The 16,483-nt window shown below is 52.1% G+C and overlaps 2 protein-coding genes across 5 annotated transcripts in view; both read left to right on the forward strand.

Annotated features, from left to right (window-relative positions):
* Nucleotides 1-360: 360 nt before the first annotated feature.
* abcd1 (ATP-binding cassette, sub-family D (ALD), member 1) lies at nucleotides 361-10,839 on the forward strand. Of its 3 annotated transcripts, XM_081609463.1 has the most exons (18): nucleotides 361-501; nucleotides 2,895-3,077; nucleotides 3,147-3,253; nucleotides 3,324-3,481; nucleotides 3,576-3,763; nucleotides 3,831-4,005; nucleotides 4,071-4,261; nucleotides 4,379-4,559; nucleotides 4,632-4,774; nucleotides 4,848-5,016; nucleotides 7,158-7,252; nucleotides 8,333-8,478; nucleotides 8,546-8,691; nucleotides 9,201-9,285; nucleotides 9,434-9,559; nucleotides 9,641-9,728; nucleotides 9,819-9,962; nucleotides 9,999-10,839. In XM_081609463.1, exons 2-17 carry the CDS (start codon nucleotides 2,949-2,951, stop codon nucleotides 9,957-9,959), a joined length of 2,268 nt encoding a protein of 755 aa, XP_081465589.1. In that variant the 5' UTR covers nucleotides 361-501; nucleotides 2,895-2,948; the 3' UTR covers nucleotides 9,960-9,962; nucleotides 9,999-10,839. The 3 variants fall into 3 exon arrangements, with proteins under 3 accessions (XP_081465589.1, XP_008400546.1, XP_008400548.1); XM_008402324.3 differs by having other exon boundaries at nucleotides 9,819-10,839; XM_008402326.3 differs by lacking the exon at nucleotides 361-501 and adding an exon at nucleotides 640-756 and having other exon boundaries at nucleotides 9,819-10,839.
* Nucleotides 10,840-11,931: 1,092 nt separating this feature from the next.
* Nucleotides 11,932-16,483, forward strand: part of plxnb3 (plexin B3) — a 49,167-nt gene continuing 44,615 nt past the window's right edge. For both annotated transcript variants that reach the window (XM_081609435.1, XM_081609436.1), the window contains exon 1: nucleotides 11,932-12,069. The gene's annotated coding sequence lies outside the window, so the exon portion shown is untranslated. The remainder of the gene's footprint in view (nucleotides 12,070-16,483) is intronic.

Below are 16,483 nucleotides of genomic sequence, written 5' to 3' on the forward strand. Positions count from 1 at the left end.
TGCTTTTCACTGAAAGCCCTCCAGCGCCCCCTGCTGCTCTAGTCGTACAGCAGCGGATCCGGACCAGATCAAAGCTTCTTATTGTTCTGGATCAGAACATCATGTGAACATTAAAGCCTCGGAGAGGTTCCGGTTCCGGTTCCGTCTCCTGGATCCCCGAATGGAAAAATCACCTGACGGTCTTCAGGCAGGAGAACGACACCAGATGTTCATTAAAGAAAGAACGTTCCCGAAACATCGGAACAGTTTTAAATGTTCAACAGATATATGTGTATGACGTGTCTTGCCTGCAGTGATGCTTAAAGAACGTTCTTTAGAGTTACAATGAATTCTGTGTATTTGAACAGCTGACGAACGTTCTTCAGCTTTCGCAGCTCGTTGCGTAACACTCGGTCCTCACAGCGGCGGTAAGCCGCAGCGGTCAAACCGGGGTTCAGAACAGGCTACACGGACTAAACTTTCTCCCGACACCAGTTCGTTGCGGACCGGTTCGACCATGAGGTAAGGGTTCTGCTTCAGCAGCGGGACTCCCTGCGACCCGGACGGACGGGTTCTGTTCGGGAGAAGTGGGTCGGCTCCGGAAACTTTGGCTGTTTTGGACATATTTCCACATCAAAGTTCCGATTAGCCGTTAGCTTCAGCTAGCTTCCCCAACACCGGCCGGTGAGGTTTCGGTCCGGATGCGCGACGTGAAGTTCCGAGAAGTTCGGTGATCGTTATGTTTCATGGATCAATAACGGAACCAGAACCAGTTCAGTAAGTTAAGCTGCCGTAGTTACGGTCCGACTCCGGGTTCTCCCGAACCCGACCCGGGTCTGTCAGGCTTTATCCCACTGTGCGGAACTGGACCAGAACTCTGGAGTTCGGTTGTTAAAATGTCACCTCAAAAACTAACGGAACCGAACCAGGCCCACAACTGTATAATCAGTGCAGTTCTTGTAAAACTAGAGCAGAGGTCATGGCCCCTGTGGGGGTCAGCAGGGGGTCCAGGTGGCGCAGCAGGGGGTCCCGGTGGCGCAGCAGGGGGTCCCGGTGGCCCAGCAGGGGGTCCCGGTGGCCCAGCAGGGGGTCCCGGTGGCGCAGCAGAGGGTCCCGGTGGCCCAGCAGGGGGTCCCGGTGGCGCAGCAGGGGGTCCCGGTGGCCCAGCAGGGGGTCCCGGTGGCGCAGCAGGGGGTCCAGGTGGCGCAGCAGAGGGTCCCGGTGGCCCAGCAGGGGGTCCAGGTGGCCCAGCAGGGGGTCCAGGTGGCGCAGCAGAGGGTCCCGGTGGCCCAGCAGGGGGTCCCGGTGGCTGAGCAGGGGGTCCCGGTGGCTGAGCAGGGGGTCCCGGTGGCCAGGGGGTCCCGGTGGCCCAGCAGGGGGTCCCGGTGGCCCAGCAGGGGGTCCCGGTGGCCCAGCAGGGGGTCCCGGTGGCCCAGCAGGGGGTCCCGGTGGCCCAGCAGGGGGTCCCGGTGGCGCAGCAGGGGGTCCCGGTGGCCCAGCAGGGGGTCCCGGTGGCTGAGCAGGGGGTCCCGGTGGCGCAGCAGGGGGTCCAGGTGGCGCAGCAGGGGGTCCCGGTGGCCCAGCAGGGGGTCCCGGTGGCGCAGCAGGGGGTCCCGGTGGCCCAGCAGGGGGTCCCGGTGGCGCAGCAGGGGGTCCAGGTGGCGCAGCAGGGGGTCCAGGTGGCCCAGCAGGGGGTCCAGGTGGCGCAGCAGGGGGTCCAGGTGGCCCAGCAGGGGTCCCGGTGGCGCAGCAGGGGGTCCAGGTGGCCCAGCAGGGGGTCCCGGTGGCGCAGCAGGGGGTCCAGGTGGCGCAGCAGGGGGTCCCGGTGGCGCAGCAGGGGGTCCCGGTGGCGCAGCAGGGGGTCCAGGTGGCGCAGCAGGGGGTCCCGGTGGCGCAGCAGGGGGTCCAGGTGGCGCAGCAGGGGGTCCCGGTGGCCCAGCAGGGGGTCCCGGTGGCGCAGCAGGGGGTCCCGGTGGCGCAGCAGGGGGTCCAGGTGGCCCAGCAGGGGGTCCAGGTGGCGCAGCAGGGGGTCCAGGTGGCCCAGCAGGGGGTCCCGGTGGCGCAGCAGGGGGTCCCGGTGGCCCAGCAGGGGGTCCAGGTGGCCCAGCAGGGGGTCCAGGTGGCCCAGCAGGGGGTCCAGGTGGCGCAGCAGGGGGTCCCGGTGGCGCAGCAGGGGGTCCAGGTGGCGCAGCAGGGGGTCCTGGTGGCCCAGCAGGGGGTCGTGAGATTTCTCTCTAGATTCTTTTGTACATTTTCTTTAAATACACGTTGAACATGAATCCTACATTTAATACATTGATAAATAATGTATGTCAGATTTGGCTTTAGTATTCAAATGTATGTTTAAAATAAAAACATGAAGCAATCATGAAACAGAGAAGCTGTGCGTTATTTGTATTAAGGTAATAAGGTATGTTATGTAGCTCTAAGCCTCCACTAGAGGGCGTTAGGTCACACTTATGGGAATTTTGTAGATGGCAGCCATCTTGGTAGGTATTTGTGACCAACTGTTATGACAGTTGGTTACAAACTGTCATAACAGTGTCATAGCGTTTATTGTTGCTATGACAACAATAAACGAGCCACAAGCTTAGAACCAGCCGTCGCTTCGTTCCAATCTAACATATAAACATTAGAAATTCATTACAAACATAAAATCTCAAACTTTCTTTTCATATATTTTCTCTTGGTTGATCTGGAAGCTATCGCTCATCTGTGCTTTGCGCTGCGTTTGCCTACCAATATGGCGGATCAGTGGCCTGCAACACTTCCGGCTAAATTAATATACTAAATTAATGTACTCAAGTACTCAAAAGTAAATAGTACCTCGTTAAAGTAGACTTTAAATAAAAGTTACTTTTTATGAGCAGAAGTTGGGAGAGCTTCAGGTGATGCCATTCCTTACCTGTGCACAGGTGGAGCGTCAGGCTCTCAGGATCCAGGCTGTGATTGGTCAGCTGGCTGTCGTCATGCAGCTGGCCAATGAGAAGCTGCCAGCTCAGCTGAGGCGGAGCTCCAGACTCAGGAAGATGGCCGCCATCCTGGTCGCTGCCTACGCTGTCAAAAAGCTGTCTCCGTACATGTGGAGGAGGCTACAGGTGAGAGACACACTTGAAGGTCAAAGGTGAGGGGAAGACTGCAGGTGACCGAGTGTGTTGTTCCTCCAGAGAGGGGCAGCAGGTGATGAGGGAGGCGGGGCTAAAACACCTGTGGGCGTGGTCAGCACTGTGGAGGGCGGTGAAGATGAGAAGAAGAAGAAGAAGAAAGTGGACAGGTGACAGGAGACGATGTGAGACACCTGATCAGTTGGCACCTGATCTCACCTGGACTCTACATGTCCACAGGTCTCCATCAGTCAACAGAGACTTCGTCCTCAGACTGTCTCACCTGCTGAAGCTCCTGTTTCCACGGTTACTGTGTCCAGAGTTTGGCCTGCTCGCTCTGCACTCCATCACCCTGATGTCCCGCACCTTCCTGTCCATCTACGTGGCTTCTCTAGACGGTCTGCACTTGTATCCCCTGTCCTCACCTGTCTCTACCTGGGTGTCTGTCCAGAGTGTCTCAGGTCATCCTGATGGTCCGGTTTGGTCTCTCAGGTATGATCGTCAGGTGCATCGTGCAGAAAGATCCGCGCGCCTTCGTGCTGCAGCTGTCCAAGTGGCTCCTCGTCGCAGTTCCTGCGACGTTCATCAACAGCGCCATCAGGTTCCTGGAGGGTCAGCTGACCCTGAGCTTCAGGAGTCGATTGGTCAGCCACGCCTACCAGCTGTACTTTACCAACCAGGTGAGACCTGCTGTGCACCTGTTGACCCGCCTTCTCCAGGTGAGTCTAAAGCTCCGCTCCTTTACAGACGTATTACCGCATCAGCAACATGGACGGCCGTCTGTCCAACCCGGACCAGTCTCTGACCGAGGACATCGTCATGTTCTCCGCCTCCGTCGCTCACCTGTACTCCAACCTGACCAAGCCCATCCTGGACGTGGTGGTCACCTGCTACACGCTGCTGCGCACCGCCCAGTCCAAAGGTACACTGCCTCCGCCGCCGCAGCTGATACTCACCTGCACCTGGCCTGATGGTGTCCTCCTGTAGGGGCCGACACCACGTGGCCCTCTGCCATCGCCGGCCTGGTGGTGGCGCTCACTGCCAAGGTGCTGCGCTCCTGTTCGCCGCACTTTGGGAAGCTGGTGGCCGAGGAGGCGAAGAGGAAGGGAGACCTGCGCTACATGCACTCACGCATCATCGCCAACTCCGAGGAGATCGCTTTTTACGGCGGACACAAGGTGAGCGCCCCCTGCTCAGCGCCGACACCTTCTCCAGAAGAGAGTGTTTGATTCTCAGACCGAGGCAGCACGGTTGCTGTCCGGGTGCATTTGATTCTCAGAGCGTTTGGTTTGCAGGTGGAGCTGTCCCAGCTGCAGCGGAGCTACGCCTCCCTGTCGTCTCAGATCCATCAGATCCTGCTGAAGCGGCTCTGGTACGTCATGCTGGAGCAGTTCCTCATGAAGTACGTCTGGAGCGCGTCCGGCCTCGTCATGGTGGCCGTGCCCATCATCACCGCCACAGGATACTCCAAAAATGGTAAGCTCCGCCCCCCTGCGGTGGGCCGGAGGCCGCCGCGGCAGCGTGTGACCTCTGACCCTTGGTGTGCAGACTCTGAGGAGGTGAAGCGGGCGGCCATGGTAATGAAAGAGGAGGATCTGGTCAGCGAACGAACGCAGGCCTTCACCACGGCCAGGAACCTCCTGAACGCCGCCGCCGACGCCGTGGAGAGGATCATGAGCTCCTACAAGGAGGTCAGCATGCCCCGCCCCCGCTGACTGGCCCCGCCCCCTCAGGCGGGCGGCTGACCTCAGGTGTTGTGTGCAGGTGACGGAGCTGGCCGGCTACACGTCCCGCGTCTGGGAGATGTTTGTCGTGTTTGAGGACGTGAGCCGAGGAATCTACCGCCGCTCCGCCGACCCGGAGGAACCGGCAACCCGCCGAGGAGCGGCGGTCCTGCAGGGCCAGAGGATCAGCGGCCCACTGCAGATCACAGGTCAGCAGGGGTCAGAGGTCAGCAGGGGTCAGGCAGCTGAGTTGAAGGTTCTGCATGATAAGAACTTTGTTCTTAAATATCCAGAATTTGACTCAAAAGGTCTAAGACAAATGTAGAAAACCTGGTGGAGAATGAAACTCTGTTCAAGCGTCATGCTGTGGGCCCAGCAGGCCGGTTTCCACGGTGGCGTTGAGAGCTGCGCTACATGACACGATAAAACGTGACATTTGATCAAAATTGCATCTTAACCCTTTCGTGCACGAATTATGATCCTTTGTCTCAAGATTTTATTTTCATGTCGGTTCTCATGCGTTTTTGTCTGTCGGCCATATTGGCTTTAACAAAAATAATTTCTTGCATTTGCAGCTGATGGTCAGTATTTTATGATTAGTGTCCATCATAGGTCTGTGTGCATTTATAACATAAAATCCACAAGAAGCTCTAGAAAATGGCTTTTAGACAGCTGTCCACTGTAGTGACCATGAAAGGGTTAAATTGATCTGAAAGATCCACATTCCCATAAAAACACCTAAATATTAAATGCTTAGAGCTGAAATAAATCATTATCAGTTCAAACTCTTCGTTCTGCTTTGCTTCCATCTCTGTGCCACAATCCTTCTCATGCCATCCCTAACAAGATGAGGCCCTGGGCGGTTGCCCATGTCAGAAACCACCACTGTCTGCAGCAACGGTGACCTATGAACCCTGAGCGAGAGCAACAAGCACAAGGCGACTCCGACTGCTCTCACCCTCCCTCCCGCTGGAACATCGGCCACCATGACAGGAAACGAGAACAGCCAAAGAGCAACCAGCACGCTCTGTGTCATCTTCCGTTTTAGTGTTTTATTTATTCGCTGATTAAATAAATATCGTTACATATTTAATTAAATAGAATGACAGCTACTGCAGAGTAGCAGAGCATTACAAGAACAAACAACGGCTCTCAGTGAGGCTCCAGATCTGTCGTTAATAGTGAAGAGCCGTTCAGAAGAATCGTTCCTGAATGTCACGTCACTGGATAGCAGACTTTTGGTCATAGCGTTGTCCCATATAGGTCAGTCAACACATCCGCACAATGATGCAGCTGACAGCTTTTTTCATACTGAATGCCGTGTGTCCCAGAACAGCTAGCTTTGCTAGCATCACCTCACAGAGCTCACTTTTCTTAGAGCTTCTTTTCCAAGTGACGCTAAAAGTTGTCGCAGCCCCATCGTCTGTGAAAGCGAAGCGCTGCTGAATTTACATGTCGCCATATCTGATGATTTATGTAGCGGCTTTTTATCACCAACAATCAGACATCTTCTGCCGCTCAGAGGAAACCACTGCGCATGTCTCAGAGCCGCGGGCGAGTTAAAGAGCAGGCGATGGCTGACAAAACACACGTAATTAGTAAGTCACGTTATTACTTGGATTTTAATTGGTATGTTTTGCATCCAGTGAAAACAAAGATTTTAACAAATAACCTGGACAATATGGTGGCAATTCAGTGATATTTCCACAGTTGTGGTCTTGAAATAAAATCCAGAGTCGTCAACGACCGAGACCATCAAGAAGTAGTCTTGAGACCAAGACCGGTCTCAGGTACTGCAACACTATTCCATGGCAACCAGCCTCCTTGGCTGTTTTCTGCCCAATAATAACTTCTGCAGATGTTCTTTTCTTGGAAAAGATATACCATTTTTTTATTAGGTTGATCCTCACTTTTCCAGGATATACCAGGTGTTTCCAGGTTGTTGTACTGGTCATTCCCTGTGACTGCAGCCAGTTCCTGATGTGTTTCTGTGTTCCAGGTTTTTCCAGGATATTCCAGGTTTTTCCAGGTTATTGTACAGTTCATTCCCTGTGACTACAGCCAGCTCCTGATGTTTCTGTATTCCAGGTTTTTCCAGGATATTCCAGGTTTTTCCAAGTTGTTGTACTGGTCATTCCCTGTGACTGCAGCCAGTTTCTGATGTGTTTCTGTGTTCCAGGATATTCCAGGTTTTTCCAGGTTGTTGTACAGTTCATTCCTTGTGACTGCAGCCAGCTCCTGATGTGTTTCTGTGTTCCAGGTTTTTCCAGGATATTCCAGGTTTTTCCAGGTTGTTGTACAGTTCATTCCCTGTGACTGCAGCCAGCTCCTGGTGTGTTTCTTGTTCCAGGTCAGGTGATCAGCGTGGAGAATGGGATTCGCTGTGAGAACCTGCCCATCATTACGCCCACTGGAGACGTTGTGGTATCCAGCCTCAACATTCAGGTTCGTCTCACTGATCGCGCTCCATTGGCTGTGAAGGTGGTTCTGTTCAGGTTCGGTTACATCATCATGGTAACCAGAATGTCCAGGTGGCCCAGTGGATCCAGAACTTCAGTTTTGCAGCCGTTCATCAGGCTGATTTATGGTGTTTATGAATGAAATTCTGATCTGTAGACTCCATACATGGTTCTGGGTGTAACAGGTTCTGGTCAACCCGTCTGGAACCTTCAGCCGTGTGAAGACTCCTGGTTTTTGCTCGCTCTGATGGTTTTCTCCTCGCCTGCCTGATGAGCTGCCCTATGATTGGCTGATTGACTGTCAGCAGGCAGCTGTGCCTAATAAACTGGCCGGTCGGACATGTTCGGTTTCTTTGGGTTTTTTGCTCTGAACGACCTCTTCCGGCCCTCAGTGGTAGTTCCGCCTGGTGCCCAGCAGAGGGAGCGCTAACTCCAGATACACCGACCCAAATGTTGGGCTTTTCCGGTTCCGAAAAGGAAAAAGTCATTTCATACAGATTCACCACACAGAGATAAATATTTCAGTTTTTATTTGTTTGGTTTTACAAACGTCCAAACTGTTAATGATTGTGTTTTTTTAATATTAATGTTTTTTAAGGTAAATTTTATTTCTGCTGTTTTGTGTTTTTATTTTATTTTAAATATCTTCCAGGTTTAAATCTTAGAAATTAACATTTATTGGTCTTTTCTGTATTATTTTGTTCTTTAAAAACATTATTATTGTTTAGCATCATAATTTATGGTCAGAACCAGCTGATGGCCACCCCATCAGAACCCTGACCGGTTCTGGATCTGGGCTTTTGCTAGTCGCCTTGGACCGGGCCAGAACTTCTGCAGGACCAGATCAAGTCCGGCGTGAAGGATCCCATTGTGTTGTGGGGAGGTCAAAGGTCGACCCGGAGAAAACTGATGGAAACAGAACCGCCTTTGTGTTCTGATGGGTCCAGATGAGTCACTGAGATTCTGCTCTTCTACTGAGCTGAGAAGGTTCTGGAAAATCCTGGGGGCCTTCCAGCTCTTGGTTCTGGTCTTGGTTCTGGTCACAGAAGGTGTTTCTGTGTTGCAGGTGGAGGACGGGATGAATGTTCTGATCACGGGTCCAAACGGCTGTGGGAAGAGCTCGCTGTTCAGGATCCTCAGTGGGCTCTGGCCCGTTTACGGAGGAGCTCTGTACCGACCAGAACCCCACAACATGTTCTACATCCCCCAGAGGTAAACAGCCTGCTTCCCACTGTGGTTCTGGCTGGTTCTGGTTCTGACGGGTTCTGTTTCTGAGCAGGCCTTACATGTCGGAGGGAACCCTCAGAGACCAGGTCATCTATCCGGACTCGGTGGACGACTTGGTCCAGAAGGGACTGACGGATTCGGACCTGGAGCAGATCCTCCGGACCGTCCACCTGCTCTACATCCTGGACAGGGAGGGCGGTCAGTGAGCCGCAGCCACAGTACTTCAGTAGTACTTCAGTAGTACTACAGTAGTACTACAGTGGTACTTCAGTAGTACTTCAGTAGTACTTCAGTATTACTACAGTAGTACTTCAGCTGTACTTCAGCGGTTCTACAGCGGTACTACAGTAGTACTACAGTAGTACTTCAGTAGTACTTCAGTAGTACTGCAGCGGTACTTCAGTGGTTCTTCAGTAGTACTGCAGCGGTACTTCAGCGGTTCTACAGTAGTACTGCAGCGGTACTACAGTAGTACTTCAGTAGTACTACAGCGGTACTTCAGTGGTACTTCAGTAGTACTTCAGTAGTACTACAGTAGTACTACAGTAGTACTTCAGTAGTACTTCAGTAGTACTGCAGCGGTACTTCAGCGGTTCTACAGTAGTACTGCAGCGGTACTACAGTAGTACTTCAGTAGTACTACAGCGGTACTACAGTGGTACTTCAGTAGTACTTCAGCGGTTCTACAGTACCCCTGTGTGTTTCAGGCTGGGAGTCCGTCAGCGACTGGAAAGACGTTCTGTCAGGAGGAGAGAAGCAGAGGATGGGGATGGCCCGCATGTTCTACCACCGGTACCGTCTCTGATAGTTCAGGTCCAACCGGGTCAGGCGCTGGGGGTTATGGTGCCTCCCGGTGACGTCACACAGCCGTTTAACGACGGAGCGCTGCGATTGGTGGGCGTGGCGTTTCTCTGCAGCTGATTGGCCGTCTCCCCCGCAGGCCGCGGTACGCCCTGCTGGATGAATGCACCAGCGCCGTCAGCATCGACGTGGAGGGAAAGATCTTCCAGGCTGCAAAGGATGCTGGGATAGCGCTGCTGTCCATCACGCACCGGCCCTCCCTCTGGTCAGAAACACATGTTGCTGTGTTTGTGAGGACCAGCGGCTGACCTTGGCTGACCTTGGCTGACCTTCCCCTGTCCCACAGGAGGTACCACTCCCACCTGCTGCAGTTCGACGGAGAGGGAGGCTGGAAGTTCGAGCCGCTGGACGCCTCCGCCCGCCTGTCCATGCAGGTGAGTCTGCCTGGCGGACCCGTTCTGCTGCCGGTTCTGGTCCTGACCCGGTCCAGAACCCGGCCAGGTGACGTTCTGGTTCTGTCGCAGGAGGAGAAGCAGCGCCTGGAGAACCAGCTGTCTGGGATTCCCAGGATGCAGCAGCGGCTGTCCGAGCTGCGGCTGCTGCTGGGGGAGCCGGAGGATGAGGACACGGCGGAGAGCCGGGTCGCAGCGGCGCCGCTCTGCTAGGCGGACCGCGCACGTGACCGCGCACGTGACCGCGCACGTGACCGCGCACGTGTTCTGGGGAGGCACCTGAGCATCCACGTCATTTAAACTTTTAACCAGTTCCTGTTTGCTGTCTGAGGCTCCGCCCCTTCCCGCCCGTTGTTCCGGGTCAGAGGTCACCTGCCCTGGACAGCAGACACACCTGTGGTGTGTGGAACCTGGTCGTGGTCCCGCATTTCAAAGCTTTTAGTAACTGATTGTTGTTAATTATTAGAACATGTTGATGTCATCCATGATGCTGCAGTCGCTGCTTCAGCCGCCGAGCCTCACCTGTCAGGGGGCGGAGCTTCACCTGTAAACGACCTGGTTAAACCAGAACCAGAACACTGATGGATCAGCGGTCAGAATCGGTCTGCTTCTGTTCCCTACCTGTGATTGGCCACCTGCAGATGACTCCGCCCCCTCTCAGGTGAGCTCCAATCAGACAGGAAGCCGTTACTCCTGGGAGCGTGCACGTGTCCCCGGGAGCGTGCACGTGTCCCCGGGAGCGTGCACGTGTCCCTGGGAGCGTGCACGTGTCCCTGGGAGCGTGCACGTGTCCCCGGGAGCGTGCACGTGTCCCCGGGAGCGTGCACGTGTCCCTGGGAGCGTGCACGTGTCCCTGGGAGCGTGCACGTGCCCTGTACCTGGCCGAAGCGGTTTCTCTGATGCAGCCGACTTACGTAAGGTCACATGACCCGGGTCAGAGGTCATGTGACAGCTGTAGATTGTAATGAGCCATTTTGACTGTAACTGTGTGAACCAATCAGATTTGAGCTCCTCAGCGACCAATCAGAGCTGAGCTGAAGATGATGATGATGAAGAGGCCTTATTTTACAGTAAATAAAATGTTTTCTTCTGACGCTGCCGTTGGTCTGGTTTTTCAAAATAAAAGCGGTCTGACCAGAAGGTGAGGCTCCGCCCACTTCTGTTCTCATCCAGAACCACATCAGAACCCTGGCTCCAGAATCCATTCGGTTTGGTAAGCTAACAGCTGCTTCAGCCTCTGGTCCGGTTCTGGAGAGTTCTGGATCGACCCGGAAGGTTTGGAGGAACCGAGGAATCTGTTTTAAGTTCTACCGACCCGTTTAAGGTTCTGGCCATTGAACCGTGAACAGAACCGAGTTGCAGGATTCCTGGGAAGTGTTGGGTTCCTCCCAAACAAAAAGATCTGCTCCAGAACCAGAACTGCTAGAACTCCAGAACCCGTCCCTGTGTTGGGTTTGTTTTTCAAACTGAAATAATCTGAAATATTCCAGTAATTTAATCTGTTTGGTTTCTGAGGATCTTTGGCTCCGCCCACTTTCTGGTCCCTCTTCCTTCCGCGCTCTGGACCGGTTCCGTCTGACCTGGTTTGGATCGACCAGAATCAGTCCGACTCAGAATTGGGATCTGGATCATCAGAACCAGAGGTGAATGTGGTACCAGAACAGAACCAGTCCTGAGCCCAGAACACAGCTGGGACAGATCCATCAGAACCAGAACCTCTGGCCCGATTCTGCTGGTAAAGCATCAAATTGCTGGTTCTGTTTCCAATAAGGTCAAAGGTCATTGGTTCTGATCATCAACATTGACCCGGTTTTCTACCTAGTACCAGAACCTCAGTCTGGTCTTCCAGAACTCTGGAGGTTCTGGTTGAACAGAACCGAGAGTTCTGGACTCTTTCCTTCAGAACCAGCAAATTCCCGCAAGTCAGAGTCACGTGGTCAGAACGTTTGATGACGTCAGCTCAGGTATGTTTTCACCTGGATGCTGAACTCTGTGATGGAGATGCTGATGGGTGAGGAAAGTTCTGACCCGGTTCTAATCTGGTTCTGGACCTGGTGCTACCTCAGACCTGACATGATTCCAGAACCTCCCTGTGGGTCCGGGCCGGACCGATACCTGCTGCTCCATGAGGCGGGGTGTGAGCGGGTCGCCCGGCCGGCGCCGCCCGGTCTCCGCTCAGCGGGGCGGGGTCTCAACCAGACCTGTTGTTCGGATCTCGGAGCTCCTGGTCCTGCCTGGGTTCTGCTCGGTTCTGTCTGGCTCACCGGAACTTTTCTCTGGCTTTTGGGACTCAGCAGGATCCGAAACAGACCTTTTGGTCCAGGTGAGTAAGACTCGGTTCTGCTGGATCCAAGTTGTCTCGAGCTGCATGAAGGAGCGCGCGAGCCAGGCGTGTCTGACGGGAGCGCGCCAGACTCCCTTCAGGGATCTGATACTTTTCAGTTCTTCTGCTTTTCTCCATTAATGTTGTTGATAAAAGGACCGGTTCTGAAAGGAGCCGGTTCTACAGGGGGTGTTCTGTGATTCGGCTCTGAAACATCCCTCTGGTACCATTTTCCGGTTCCGTCTCTGCTGGTTTTAGTGTGCCTGCCTGCTGAATTCAGCTGAGAGCAGGGAGTTTTAAAGTGAATGGGTTTTGAACAGAGTCTGGTCTTTGAACAGAGGGGTGAAGAACCAGAACCTGCGGTTCGGTTTGGTTCGGAGTTTTGATGTCAGCCTGTCTTCTCTCAGCGGGGTTCTGTTGGAATATGCCGACCAGTCCCGGTTCGGCTCAGCAGGTCTCCTCTCCGTTCAGCCTGCAGTAGAATAACTTGCATTCCAACACAGGCACAGACACGCGCACACACGCACGGACAAACAGGGATACCCACGAACACGCGCACACACGCACGGACAAACAGGGATACCCACGAACACGCGCACATGTGCACGGACGCTCTTGCATGAACGCGCAGTCAGCTGAACGGAGGCTCTGTGCTGATCTGGACTCGGTTCCGAGTCACCTGCTGATGTTTCATAAAACAACTTTACACCACGTGACCCTGCGACTGTAAACACACACACACACACACACACACACACACACACACTGCTGTCTTCCTCTGTAGCCTCAGGGGCCCCTCTGTCACCATAGACACCATCGGTCCGGTCCAAACTGTCCTAGTTGCTGCGGTTCTGATCCGGAACCTACTGGAGAGTTCTGGTTATTCACAAAGAACCACATCAGAACGGAACTTTGAGACCCATTCAGAACCACTTCGACCAAATCTGTTCTGATGAATCTACCGGTAATTATTTCTAATGAAATTAAATAAACCCAGTAGAATCAGAATAACTAACCTGCTGACCATTAACTAACCAATCTACTAACGAACCAACCTGGTTAGTTACCACTCTGTAATGCATTCATTTATTCATTAACTAGCTCTGTAAGATGGTTAACCAGTTAATTTACTAACATAGCAACTTGTAGCACTGTAAAAACAATCAGTTAGCCTAGCTAAGAAGCTGAGTTAATTATTCCACAGGTAGAAACCACAAATATGATACAAATTTTGAAGAAATCTAAAATATTTAAAATGATCTTGAGGAAAATAACATTTGGATGGTTCTGGTTCGATCCGTTCCAGGAGAGGAACCTGGATCCACAGCTGAGGTCCGGCAGTCTGGACAGAACGATCCGGTCCAGTTTTCTACCCGGTCTGGACCTTACTGGACCGGGAAGTTAAAGTCAGAACTTTCAGTCTGTTTCCCTCCTGATGGTCCGGTCGACCCGGTTCTACTGGAACCAGAACATCTGCTCCACCTCCAGCTGCTCTGAGTCAAACCAACCTGTTCCCCTCCTGGCCTGTGGGGGCGCTGCACCAAGAACCACTGAAGGAAACGACACAAAAACCTCTGAAGACACTGAGAGCAACTTCCTTCTTCACCAGATGGAAACAAGATGGAGGATTTTAGCGGCTGGAGGATTTCTCTTTAGGCTAAAGACCAGGAGCCATTTCTGCTGCTAGCGCTAGGCTAGCACGTTAGCTGTGGTTACCCAGAATGCCCTGAGCTATAGTCCACTTCCTGCTTTTGGAGCGGTCTCTGGTCCGCTTGGCGTTCACATGCAAACAGAACCAGAGTTCACTTCAACCGAACCCAGTCTGAGGTTTGGAGGACCAGAGTTAGCTTAGCATTCCAGACTTTCCAAGATTTCCAAGCCAATGAACTGGAGTCAGATTGAAGGGGACTGAAAAAATCTGGAGGGAACGATGAACCCTAAGATGAAGAGACGCTGCAGATTATGGGATGGCGATGCTGCTGCTGAATGTTGCCATGGCGACATGTTTATAATGTGATGATCAGGCAGCTAGGCCTGAAATCTGGGCTGATGGCTGAACTTAAACACTCAATATCAGAACATGTTTACACGACTAAGCCACGCCCACTCTGACCAAGCAGGCAGCTGATTGGCTGTTGTGAGCTGGGGGTAAAGGTGAGGACCAGCAGCCTGGGAGATGAGGTGTAGGGCGGCAAAAAGAGAAACTGCTGAGGTCAGGAAGAGGGTCGTGTGACCTGTCTGAAGCTGTGACATCATCATCATCATCATCAGAGAGATGAAGATTAAACTGAACCTAATCTGAAGGATTTAGTCTGGGTCCAGATTCAAATTCAGATTACTGTTTGTGTCTAATCACCTCTAATCCACACACACACACACATTCTGCTAATGTGCTGTAACCTGCTGCTTCTACTCTACTGGACCCAAACCAGTAACACCAGTCTGACGCGGGTCAGAACCGGACTGGATGGACTAATGGTTCTGAAGGTTCTGATTTTTATTTCAGCTCAGAGTGATGAAGAGTTCATGTCTTTATGATGCAACATGATCCGAGCTGGACCCAGAGGTTCCGGTCCGGGTCGGCTGGAGGATCGGAGCTGCAGTCTGTGTGTGTGTGTGTGTGTGTGTGTGTGTGCTTGTTTAGCTTCGTTGTTTAGAACCGCTCTTGGCTTACTCGCCTTCTGAGGACCGACAGCCGTATGGGGACCAAAGTGCGGTTCTAATGCGGTTGGCCCTGTGGTCTAGGGTCAGAGGTCAGGTGGTAATTAGGTTCTGGTTCTGATTAGGAACAGGGTGTCCGGGTTGCACATAAATACAATAACTAAAATGAATAGAAGCCAATATAAATTCCTACAAAACGTTTGTGTGTGTGTGTGTGTGTAGGTGTGTGTGTGTGTGTGCGCGCGCCTCATCTCTTCCTGCAGATGAAAGAGTTGCTAGTTTGATTCCTCAGGGACTCTCAGCCTGAAGCTGCAGATCTGAGCTGAAGACTGACTCTCAGGAGTGTGTGTGTGTGTGTGTGTGTAGGTGTGTGTAGGTGTGTGTGTGTTAGTGTGTGTGTGTGTAGGTGTGTGTGTGTGCGTGTGTGTTAGTGTGTGTGTTAGTGTGTGTTAGTGTGTGTGTTAGTGTGCGTGTGCATGTGTGTGTGTGTGTGCGTGTGTGTGTTAGTGTGTGTGTTAGTGTGCGTGTGTGTGTGTGTGTGTGTGTGTGTGTGTGTGTGAAGGAGCCTGATGTGCTCAGGTGCGTCTTGTTCTCCCGGTGAGATGGGAAGCACTGAGGAAACTCTTGTTGCGGCAGGTGGAGATGCTGTGGTGAACTGAAAGGATTAATCAATTATTGAAATAATCAGTAACTAATTCAGTGATTGATTAACTGGAGAATACAGACGTTAAAAAGGTGATTTGTGGAAAGAACAACATGAAATAATGGAAACAAACTTGAACAAAAAAATATAAACATTTTGGATTTAAGATAAAAAAGTTTCTTTGCTAACCTGGTTCACATCCTGGAAATAAATCTGCCATTAATCACCTTTTCCATCCAGTTATTGATCTAAACATAAACATTCACTGTTGGAATCCTGTAATTGTATTTTAGTCAATGAAATGTTTCGTTTTCATTTAAAAGGAATTAAATTGTTTATTTGCATCTTTAATGTATTTCTAAGTTTTGATCCGATTGTCAGAATAACTAATGAGGAAAATAAACGCTAGCTGCAGTAGTGGTGAAAAGCAGGAGGTTCTGTGGTGTTGGTATTGCTTTTGGACTCACTCGGTTCTGTTTGGTTCTGGTTGGTTCCACTGGTTCATCAGTGAAGGAAGTGAGATGGAACAGTCCTTCTCCAGTGTTTGGTTCACGTCTAGAGCCGTCAGAACTGTAACAGAACCAGAACAGAACCAGAGCAGAACCTCTGATTGAACAGAACCAGAACCTGTGTGCTGAAGAAAGTGGGTGGTCCTCTGGAGGTCTGGAAATCCTCCATAATCCAGATTAATCCTCTCAGTATGTTTGGTGTTTAAAACCATCTGAAGTCAGAGGAACAAGCTGTCAGCGGGAACCTCGTCCCGTCAGACCCACTGAATCGGACCTTCCAGAACAATTAGAGTCCGGAGGGATCAGGAACGCCTCATCCTGCTGATCCAGACGGGTTTGGACTTCCTCAGAGTAAAGACTTCCAGTCCAGCACTGAAGTAACAAATGCAGGATGTTTGTGATGTCAGAGAATCTTAGAAACGTGTTTATTATGGGATTTAATGAGAAATCCAGGTCCAAAATAACACGGAGGTTTTTCACTTCATCACTGGAGGCCAATGTAATCCCTCCAGAGCGACTGACTAACAGGTTCTGGTCCAAAAACAACAACTTCTGTTTGGCCAGAATTTAAAACAGCATTTAAAGTAATCCAGGTTTTAAT

Source organism: Poecilia reticulata, chromosome 7, assembly GCF_904066995.2.
Source record: "Poecilia reticulata chromosome 7, P_reticulata-male-v2, whole genome shotgun sequence".
NCBI classification, from domain to species: Eukaryota; Metazoa; Chordata; class Actinopteri; order Cyprinodontiformes; family Poeciliidae; genus Poecilia; species Poecilia reticulata.